This window comes from Phoenix dactylifera, unplaced genomic scaffold (genome assembly GCF_009389715.1).
Source record: "Phoenix dactylifera cultivar Barhee BC4 unplaced genomic scaffold, palm_55x_up_171113_PBpolish2nd_filt_p 000277F, whole genome shotgun sequence".
NCBI classification, from domain to species: domain Eukaryota; kingdom Viridiplantae; phylum Streptophyta; class Magnoliopsida; order Arecales; family Arecaceae; genus Phoenix; species Phoenix dactylifera.
The window spans coordinates 257230-268901 of record NW_024067762.1 but is presented as its reverse complement, the minus strand read 5'-3'; the positions used below and the strand labels follow the sequence as shown (position 1 = coordinate 268901).

Genomic DNA, 11672 nt, shown 5'->3' with positions numbered 1-11672 from the left:
GATCACTTCTCTATCAGTTTGCATGAGAGAAGACATTGCCTCAAGTCAAACTATCAGCCACTGCGTTTTCGGAGAACCCAAAGAGGTGATAATTACATATGCCTCAAGTTGGTGCAACTATGAACCCTATATTTGCTTGGTGTAAAATAATGTTTAGTATCTTATATCTAATGTAAATGTTGGTCGGTCATGAAATGGGACATTAGTTGTTAGATGTTCTGTAGCAGTAGCTGCCTGTATATATGTTCTCATTGTCCATGAGCTACATCCTTTGCTTTTGACATTAGTAATGCTGGGGTGCCATGATGCACTGGTGAGTTCTTGGTAGCAATTTATCTTGGTTCCTCAGCTGCTCAATCGTAACATTGAAGCAATGTATTGAAAATTTTGTTATCATAGAAAGCAAAGAGAAAAATGGACGGTCGCAGGCTTATAATCTGCTGCTTGTGTATAGAAGTTATTATGTATTAATTTTTAATGGAAGCTTGAATTGGCAGAAATGGTGGCAAGGGTAGGAAAGAGGAAGAGGAAAAGGAAAAGAATCCTGTTGTTCTACTAAATTTCGAAATGCACACTTGAGATCTTTTTTTCAGAAACAGAGTATCAAAATAATACATGGTTAACTAGCATGGCTAGAACAAATTAATACAGCATACACCAACAGATGATGAAGTGAAGGAGAATGGATTGTAGATTGGTAATTTGGAGCAAAAGAGGCTGCATGACCCGGTTGTGTGAGAAATTATCACAATCGAAGTCGTGGGGTGTGGCAGCCCAGACCGATTTACTTAGCTAATGGGCTGGCCGAGAAGAATAGGCCCATTAGCCAGAGCTCTCCCTATTGCAGCAAGGGAAGGAAAAGAAGGCTTTGTCTTCCTCCTCCGAATCCGGCAAGAGTCAAGGACTCACAGGGCAATCTGAGTTTCTCTAGGACTTCGAGACTTCGCCTATTTAACTTTTCTCCTCCTCGTTGGATTTCCTCTACTAGAATCGTCAAGAATAGCCGCTGATTCCAAGCAAATCTTCCCGGGCTTTCTTTCTCGTTTCCTCGTCGGAAAGAGCCATCGGAGGCTTGCCCGAACCAGGTATGAGTTTTTCATCTCCTCCTCTTTCTTCCTTGGTGTTTTGGCCTTCGTTCCCTTGGTTAGAGCCGACAAATTGCCAAAATACCTTTCGACACAAAGGAGCTCTGCTTCAGCTCCCTTCTTCCAAATGCCACCATCACTGGCGTTCATTGCTGAGGGCCTTAAAACTTCCCTGCATCGGCCCCTAGCCGGAGCTAAACCTCCCGGTCGCCGACGAGCAGGTAGGGACCCGTGATCGACTGAGCCATGACCCCATGTTCCTGTTTTTGGGTTGATAGTCCCCGACCGCAGCTGCCGCCGCCAATGACTGCCCTCTGCTGGCCACCATCGCCACTTGGCCTGACCACCATGATCACGGCAACCACCGGTCGCCTCCTTCTTTCTCTATTTTACCAAGGAAGAAAGAAAAGAAGAAGAAAAGAAAGAAAAAGAGGAGGAGAGAGAACCATCCCTCCCTCTCTCTCTCTCTCTCTCATTTTCTCTCCCTTCTTTCTACTTCTCTCTCCAATGACTGCCCTCTGCTGGCCACCATCGCCACTTGGCCTGACCACCATGATCACGGCAACCACTGGTCGCCTCCTTCTTCCTCTATTTTACCAAGGAAGAAAGAAAAGAAGAAGAAAAGAAAGAAAAAGAGGAGGAGAGAGAACCATCCCTCCCTCTCTCTCTCTCTCTCTCTCATTTTCTCTCCCTTCTTTCTACTTCTCTCTCCACTTTCTCTCTCTATATTCTCTCTAGAATGTCTAAGAGACCCAATATCGAGTCCTATTGACCTGATCTACGAACTCGAGTTGACTCTTGTAAAGGGCCCTGATCCGCTCTAGTGCTCGGATCGTCTACTAGACCGATCACTCCAATCTTGTTGAATGTATCTGAAACTCCATTGAGAACCATGTTGATTAACCCTGGCTCTGATGAAGTCCATGCCCTATGATTTATTGATCGAATTGCTCAGGCCTGACCCACCCAGAACCGTCAAACACTGTCACCCGACCAACCGTCTTTTTTCTTATTTATTTTAATTCGAATAGAAATTGATCTCGCTTTTAACTAAATTGCCTAGTGAAGTTTGACGTCCTAAGACAAAAGAGGTAAGTAAATCTTATACTCCTTAGTGATTTTCGAAATTGTAAGTAAATCTTATAATTCTTAATAGTTTTCGAACTTGTGAGTAGATCTTGCACTTCTCATGATCATGTCTTCCGTGCATAAAATCTGCTTGTGAAAATATCATGCTTTTTGTAAGATTATGAATCATCATATGTGTTATGAAAATAATGCTCTATTATGAAAAATAGTTTTACAAATGTTTTAATGAAAATAGCTTTGTTATTAAATATGAATCTGATCATGCCATTTAATATTTTTCATCTATTTATACGTATTATTTACGAAAAAGATATAAATTTTCTAAAGGCTCTCAGATAGCTATGTATGATCTCTTACATTGAAAAAATCGACATCCGGAGCTAACACCCATACGAACATTGGCCTCGCTAACGAGTATAAAGTAGGCATACGAACATGAATCTATGTCGATTACGAACACTGGCCCTATCACGGGCATAAAGTGACCATAGCATGAATATCTATGAGCAATATTTTGAACTATGATATGACTAAATGGCAGAAAAATAATTTATGCATTTATTTGTAAAATAAATTTGAAACTGTGAAATATAGATGATTTGTTCATGCATGATTTATTTTATGATTTGTTTTAATATACTGTCCTATGAAATGCTTATTTTGGAATATCTGTTATTTTTTTAAAATAATACATTGACGTGAAAAACTTGTGCTTGATCTCGTAAGGTAGTGAAAGGTTTACTTACTTAGTTGTGTCGCTCATATACCTCTCTTTTTATTTTTCTCTCTCCAAGCTAATAAGATCGATAGGAATGAAGGATAGTCCAGGCTTGGAGTTTGCGCTTGCAAGCTTGGCGATCTATATGGCAGAGCAGAATTTTAGTTCTTCAGTTAATTATGAAATTGCAGTTAGTACTTTTCTGAGTAGTAAAGATTATGGGTTTGGTATTTATATTTGGATTTAGACGCTTCAAACCAATTTTGATTTTTATTTAATGAATAATGAAATTGGATTTTTATTTATTTTAGCATAACTTAATTCTGCATCCTCCCGATGACTATGGTATACTAGAAAGTCTTTATTGAACAAAACTACTATTTTCGGTTCAGAAATTCTACTAATCGTAATTTTCGGTCCCTGACCGCGATTTCTATTTTTTAAAATGTCGAAGATGCCCCCACGATCCCACCAAAATGGTTGAAATGCGGAAGGCCGAGATCATAGTTGAAATGCAGATTGCCGAGATTACGATATCTTAGCTGATTGTGATTCAGAGAATTTCTGATCGATAGAGTTTTTTTATAGATACTTATTTCGATAATTGAAGGATTGCAACTCTCTTTTTCTCTATTTGCCATTGCCAAGATCCTGATATCCTAGCTAATCGTGATTCAGAGAATTTCTGGTCAATAGAGATTTATAATGGATACTTATTTCGATAATTAAAGTACTGTAATTCTCTTCTTCTCTATTTTCTATTGTCGAGATCTTGATATCTTGGATTCTCTCTCTATTTGCCATTGCCGAGATTTTGATATTCTGGGTTCTCTTCTTCTTTGTTTTCCATTGCTGAGATCCTAATATCCTGGCTGATTGTGATTCAGAGAATTTTTGGTCAATAGAGATTTCTTATGAATACTTATTTCGACAATTGAAGGATTGCAATTCTCTTCTTCTCTGTTTGTCATTGTCGAGATCTTGATATCCTAGATTCTCCTCTCTGCTTGCCATTCCCGAGATCCTAATATCCTGGTTGATTGTGATTCAGAAAATTTCTAGTCAATAGAGATTTCTTATGGATACTTATTTCGACAATTGAAGGACTGCAATTCTCTTCTTCTTCGTTTGCCATTGTCGAGATCCTGATATCCTGGCTGATTGCGATTCAGAGAATTTCTGATCAATAGTGATTTCTTATGGATACATATTTTGATAATTGAAGGACTGCAATTCTCTTCTTCTCTGTTTGCCATTGCCGAGATCCTGATATTCTGGCTGATTGCGATTCAGAGAATTTCTATCGATAAAGATTTCTAATGGATACTTATTTTGATAATTGAAAGACTACAATTCTCCTCTTCTGAGGCCTCTCAGGCGATCTGCTCGATAGACCTTTGACAGCTCAGGACATCTGAGGCTCTACATCTGCTCATGAAGCGCCCCACATGGTATTTTTCACCTGGGAGCCCTCACCCCTGAGTTTCCTTAAGGTCAACTTCGATGGATGCATCCTGCAGGACAGTAGGAGGGGAGGTGCAGGCTTCATTGTTAAGGGCCCGGACTCTAGAGTGATCACGGCTGGGGGCTGCCACTTGTTTGACACCTTGGTGCCAATGGCAGAGTTGAGAGAGGCCTTATTTGGATTGAGTTATGTACGGCGTGCTTTGCAGGAGAGAAAGATCTTCTTGGAGGGTGACTCTGCGATGGTCATTGGGTAGATCTTGCAGGCTTCAGGTGGGGTCGGTGATTACCACCTGCTGCTGAGAGACAGCCGGGCCATGGTTCGTAATGAGATGGTGATTCAGCCGAAGCATGTGTTTAGAGAGGCTAATGGGGCTACGGATTGGATGGCTTCTTTTGTTGCCAACCACTCAGAGGACCACCTATAGGTGGGAAAGGCGGAGTTGCCTGGTGCTCTTCGTGATGTATTGCTTTTTGATTTTCTTGACTATATCCGTACACGTTATGTATGATACTTCCGTTCCAAACAAAAAAAAAAAAAGAAACGTTACATTCACTTTTTGTCATAAGGGCACATTTAGGAGTTTTTAGACAATTTTATCCTTGGATCTAGGTATGAGATGATGATAGATTAAATAAATATGTATCAAATATTCAAATTTATGAATTGAATGTTAAGTAAATATATTTTTTTACATTCAATATATATTCATCAGCCATTCTATACTTGGGCTACCAAAATATCATCTAAAGATCCTTATATATGTATCCTTAAGGGGAACAAATCCAATCTTTTCCTGCAACACTAATAATTAAATGAACCTTTATACAAAATTCATGAGAAGGCAAGAAAATGCATCCCATTTATGTTTTAACTCCAACAGCTTTTTTTGGCTATGCGAACATAATTAGGCTATAAACATGCATACATGCATGGAGCGTAATTTTCATTATCCCCTTTTACACCCACTTAATATATAGATAAAAGACCATCAAAATAATTTTTCTATTTTTAATACTTTGTAATGATCAACAATCAATAGCAAATATCATTAATTTGGAAGGTTCATCATTAATTCTAAAGCTCCTATGTCTTTTACAAAAATTTAATATTTATTGTAACCATTTACAAATGACTATATATATATATATATATACATACATACATATATATACATGTAAAGGTACTTGAATGCAAGTGAGAGGAAGATTGCATCTCCCATAACCTCGATGAGGGGCATGTGAGGGTTCTTATGTCTTTTGTCATTGCCAGGGATAATAGATGTGAATTAAAAGGGACTTTTAAGGAGAGAGTCCAATTAGCTAGGTCTTATTTTATGGGATCGGATTGCAGAGATGGGAGAGGTGATTAGGACATGTGATTTTTAACATGAGGAAAGATTGAGGAGATAATCATTTTATTCTTTTAATGAAAACAGGGTTATTGAGACAGGAAGAGATTGATGATAATCATCAAGTATTGTTTGATCAAAGATTGTACTTTATATAGTAGAGATAGATAATGATCAATTATGTAATTTTCAATTTGGATGCCCTTCATCAATTTTAGAGTCAATAGGATTAAATACTCTCTTTCCTTGAAGGCATCATAGTCCATCCCAAAATAAACAAATAAAAAGCATGAGGGGAGACAAATTACCTCCAAGTTTAGTTTCTTAGTATTTCTTCTAGACATTAATCTTCTGGATCTTATCACGTGGGAGAAGAAAAAAGAAATAATTAATTAAGATTTCATTTGCCATCACTTTATTTGCCTATTTTCAGAATAGAAAAATAGAATTCTGTTTATTTGAGGAACAGTAGAAGATGCATTTAGTCCCGCATTAATTATTTGTTGGAAAGATTTTTAGTACTTATAAAGAGCCACAGAACCCAAATAATATCTTTTAACTAGTCTTTTAAATAACTTCTAGCTGGACATTATAGCTGAGAATCTCGGTTGTTATAAATTGTATTAGAGCAGATCCAACCATGATTTATGTATGATTAGGAGACACTATAACCCAAGTCCTTTTGAAATTTCCCACAAGTCAATTGTGGTATTTGTGATTGGAGTTGACTGAATTTGAATTCTTAATCTAGTGAGAGTAGATGAAGATTCATGTAGGAATTTGAACCCTTAACTTGATGCGGACAAAGATTTAAACCAATAGAGTAGCTAAGGATCATACAAGCATGTGTTTGGTCACTCATCAATTATGTGCAGAAAGATCTTCGATATTTATACGGAATCAAGCAATCCAAAAAATACTTTATAGCTAGTTTTTTAAAATAACTTCTTGCCAACTTTTTTTATGAGATCCTCGATTGTTGCAAAACTATTTCCATTTTTCTAATTTTTTTATAAATAAAATTATGTTGGACATAGTTAATTATTTTTAAGAAATATAAACATGATATTGTTGGAGAAGATAATGATAATGGCGATGAAGGTGTGGAGACACCGTTGATATTGGTGTCAAGGGAGGCAAGAATATAATTAGAGTGGTGAACATGACTGAGGTGTTGATGGTAACAAGGCATCAATGTAAAAAATAAAAATAATAGCACTAAACATGCTTTGTCTCGATTTCTGTCATTTTTATTTTAAAATAGAAAATAAGAAATGAAAGCAATGCCAAACATGCCAAACAAGCCCTAAATACTAGAACAAAAATCAAGAATTAATAAGCAGAAACTAGGTAAATGACATTTCAGTGCCTTCTGAAGAATGTAAATATCTAATTCCAATCTAGTGCAATATTGCTCAGGATCTGAAACAGATAACAGGATGATCAACATCACCAGATACATATATAGGTTTCAACTTCAGAAGTTATCTATGGATGCAGCTAATTTACAAAACCTTTGCTGACAGCAACAATCTACATTTGCAATGGGAACAGAATGTAACACATTGTGAGCAGAAAGGATGCAGAGACCAAAAATACAGTTCAGATAACCGAAAAAATTGTGCTAAAATGGAGCATTTCATGATTTGGATTCTTCATTCATAACAAAGCCAAATCTAGTTGCAACCAAATGGCAAGCAACAGCATGCAACTCCTTCAATTAAGTTAAAAAATTAAAACAATATATATGTATAAAGAAGGAATATTAATCTCAAGCTGGCAAAAGCAACAGCCCGCAACCACTACAATCAACATGAAAATTAAAACGAACAATACATGATAAAAAAAAATGATCAGTCAACATCCAGTAAATCTTGAAACTGGTTCAACATGCTTCCTTGCCAAGCCATTCAAATAAAGGAAAGCAATCCATCAAACAAAAGAACAATCTTCTTTTGATAGGAACCTCACAAACCCAGAATAGATGTTATAGTGTTTCTGGTATTCCAACCACAACTACCTTCCCAGCTGTTTGGAAGAATACTCAGGCATAGTTCAACCGGAAGATGTCATTCAACACAAAGAAGCTTCCTTGTGGTGTTGGCATCAAATGGAACATCTATAAAAGACATACAAACAGCAGTCAATGGTATAGAGCCATTTCTTAATAAGCAACCAAGAACACAAGAAACAAAAAAGTCACAAGCAATCAACAAAAGAAATAACATAAGCATCTGAACGGCCCAAATCACAACCTACAATTGCTAACGGCCCACCATTTGGTAACCCAAAAATTTCATAAATGCATACAACTATGAAATCAGTGTGATTCTCCAGTGATTCATTTAAAGGTATCAAGTTAAGAACAAGATCCTCTTTTCAAGCCCAGGTCACCAAATTCGCTGATTTCTAAAGAGACTCCGAAAAATGTTGCAGCAACCACTCATCTTCATTAGCATCACTTTCCAGAACTCTAGGGTCAGGTCCCCCTGGTTGCAAGAGAAACTGCGAGGAAAACTTACTTTCCCTGGAGAAATCTAGTAGTATTCCATGTGTTTGTTTCAACAGAAAATTGACGAAGCGAAAAGCTTGTTGCTAAGTTTCCTAAAACGTTTTGTGGAAAAGTCTTATTTTTCCGTTCCTTCTCCATAGATTCCCTTGCAACCAAACAGACCCTAAATGGTTCAATCTGAGTTATAGATAGAAAAAGATTAATAAAAAGAAAAATAAAGAAAAAGATGGTCAAATTTGTGCTTGACCTAACTACATTATCTGCACCAGCACTCAGTAACTTTCTTTCATAGAATGTCTTCATCAATTCTTTTATCCTTCTTGATTCGTTTTAATTTGTGGTATCATAAGGGCATGTTTTGATACCCCATGTTATGATCTCTCTGGACGATAATGTAAATTTCTTATGCACTTTTGTCAAAGGTGCTCCCGGTGCTCACCTAGGCGTTTGTGAGGCGAGGCAACCCTAGAGTACCTCACTAGTCCCCAGGAAGATGGGTTTTGTGAGACAATAACTAGGCAAGCACCTGGACCAAACTGCTAAAGCATAAAGCATTCAGGTTAGTGCCTCTCTAATTCTAGGGCTATCCTTAAATCCCTTTTATGTCCTTTCTCTTAAGGCCGTGTTTACTTTGAGGGCCATTTTGGTCTAACGATGCAAATATAGATGGACCATCAGTGAAGGCTAGGGTCTACCGAACCGGGCCAAAATGCCCGGTTCCGGCAGTACCGAGCCGACTTGGCGCTAAATCGAGTCAGTTCGGCTATTCTATTTGATTCCGTCCAAAACCGCTAATGGATTGGCTAGAGCCGGTCCTTTACTAGCCGGAACCGACCGGTTCAGTACTGACTCAGTGCGAACCGGCCAGTTCGCACCAAGTCAACCCGATTTTGAACCAAGTTGGGTATGGCACTAAAGGCATCAGGAAGGCTCGAGAAGGCCTTCCTGACGCAATTTGAAAGCGGCTTCACCGCTTTTCCTTTCCAAAAAATCTACAAACAATAAGATTTATTTATTTTAAAGCAATAAGATGCATCATCTAAGTTAAACCGAGATCATATAAACATCAAAAAAATATCAAAAAAAATATCAAAAAACATCAAAAAAATATTAAATTAGAGTTAAATTCATAGAAAAAGTTCCAAAAGAGTGATTTTCGCTCTCCCACTAGTGCTCTAGATTTATGACTTAAGTATCGGAGGGTCCAACTGGAAACCTTCCCGCAAGCGGACTTCTTTGCAAGTTGACCTCGGCTACAATCTGTGCAAGTTTATCTCGGTCTCATCCTACCTCGGAGCACTTCAGTTCTTGCCAACCTTAGCTCAGAATCTAGCGGCAACAAACATAAAAGCCGCATATCAGAAAATCAAAAGAAATGGCATTTATAGAACCAAGAAGCACCGAAACAAAGAAACCGCGTATCACAAAGTTAACAACCACTCTGTCACTCTGATTGACCGTCAAACTCACTAAATGTCACCAAAATCCAAACTTTAACATAGCAAAACCCTAGATCAGATCGGAGGACTTAACCACTATAGACAAATAAACAAATCGCAATCAAAAACAGAAAAGAAATCAAAGAAAATTTAGATCTATTAGCAGGAGAAAAGTAACAACTAGGAATCAACAAAAACAAAATCCCAAATCAACAAATCAAGAAAGCGTTGGATGAAGTGAAAAAGGGAGGCAAAGGGAAAATGATCGAGACCTGGCTGAACTTGAGGGGGTGCTGCTCGCCAGCGAGCTGGAGAGAGCCGCTGACAAAGACAAGCATGCCGCCGGCGGGTCCGGAGGGCTGGCAGTCGACCGTGGAGATGTTGTGCATGCACTGCTGAAAGGGGAGGGAGGCGAGCTTGGCGGCGATGGCCTGGGCGCCCTGGGTCTTGGCCCCCTCGAAGGTCAGCATCGACCCCTCTTGGTAAAGGTTCACGAGACCCGCCCTGTTCGAGTCGAATGTCCGGTAGTAGTGCTCCACAAACGCCTTCGCCACCGCGTCTGGATCCATTTCCGCTGCCTACCTGCCTGCCGCCGCCGCCGCCGCCGCCGCCCAAGATCAGAAACTCGTATTCTACTCTGCCGCCGCGAGGCCCTCTCGATCGCTTGCTTCGTCTTTTCTGTCGTTGCCCTCCATGGAAGGATTATTCTATTTTTTATTTATAAGAAATGTGACGTAGTTTATTTAGCAAAAAGCTCTCCTCAACGAGTATTGGAAAGTTTTTAAATCATTACAATGATTTTTTTTTGGAAAAATAAATTAAAATATTTTTTATTAATGTGACAATTTAAGTTGGTGTTTTTTATATTATATTATTTTTTGAAGATGTCATGTCCAAATAAAATAGTGTGCGGGGTAAAAAATAAATAATCTATTCTTTTTTCAAAAACAAAAATGTTAGAGACCGCATAATGCTTGCTCTCAAACCATCTGCTTAAACAACATGCAACTGTACATTCATCTTTATGTTATTAAAGTTAAAATATAAAAATAATTTATAAGTAATAATGATTTTAATAGTGCAACATAATAAGATCACAATAACATTATATTACATTATATTTATCATATTAATAGTGCAACATAATTTATAACTTAACAATACTTTGTAATAACGATTTTTTTTGCTTGCTTTGGAGCTAACTGTATTAGGGGCTCATAAAACTTCAGCCATGTTTTCATTACTATTCATCATAGACATTAACTTTTTTTGCATAAAATTTAATAATAATATATAAGCATGAAATGCAACTAAATACGATGGAAACACAAAAAAAATTTTTACAAATATAGATCTTTATTACAAATGTTTATCCATTACTTAAAGTGCTAAATTAAATAATAGCAAAACTAATTTTAGTTTCGCATGAAGATTGAGAGATAAATAGGTTCAAGTCACCAAAAATTTTAGAAAGAAACCACAACAATACATACTAGCTTAGTGCTTTGGAAAAACTGCTTAGCAATGAAAGGATCCTATTAAAATATTTGCAGAAGAAGTGAAAAAACAAAAAAATTTGCAGAAGAAGTGAAAAATAAGATAAAAGGAGAAAAAAAGTGATTTTATTTCTCTATTCTGTCATATTTGGTACATCTCGAAGATTATATATACTCGTGTACAAACTCTATACAAGAAAAATAATATAGCTTGGTATAAGATCATGCTAACAAAAAAAAAACAATACTCATTGATATAAGTTGTTATGGGATTCTTAAAATCACTCTAACAAAATCATACTAATAAAGAAAAATAATACTGACTGATATAGAATCATACTAATAAAGAAAAATAGTATGGGATGATATAAGTTGTTACGTAATCTCTAAAATTATGCTAACATCCTTCCTCAAACTTAAGATAGTACTATAGTAATTTGAGTTTGGAAATTAGATCAAAAATATACCTAAAAACTGACGTACTAAATCAAGAGCTGAAGTAGTAACTCAAAAAATA

The 11672-nt window shown here is 37.1% G+C and overlaps 1 protein-coding gene across 1 annotated transcript; it reads right to left on the bottom strand.

The window, feature by feature from the left end:
* Window positions 1-7388: 7388 nt before the first annotated feature.
* Window positions 7389-10371, bottom strand: LOC103719117 (nuclear transport factor 2B-like). The gene is made up of 2 exons (XM_008808194.3): window positions 9932-10371; window positions 7389-7827 (listed from the first exon to the last, which is right to left on the bottom strand). Exons 1-2 carry the CDS (start codon window positions 10226-10228, stop codon window positions 7753-7755), a joined length of 372 nt encoding a protein of 123 aa, XP_008806416.1. The 5' UTR covers window positions 10229-10371; the 3' UTR covers window positions 7389-7752.
* Between the last annotated feature and the right edge of the window lie 1301 nt (window positions 10372-11672).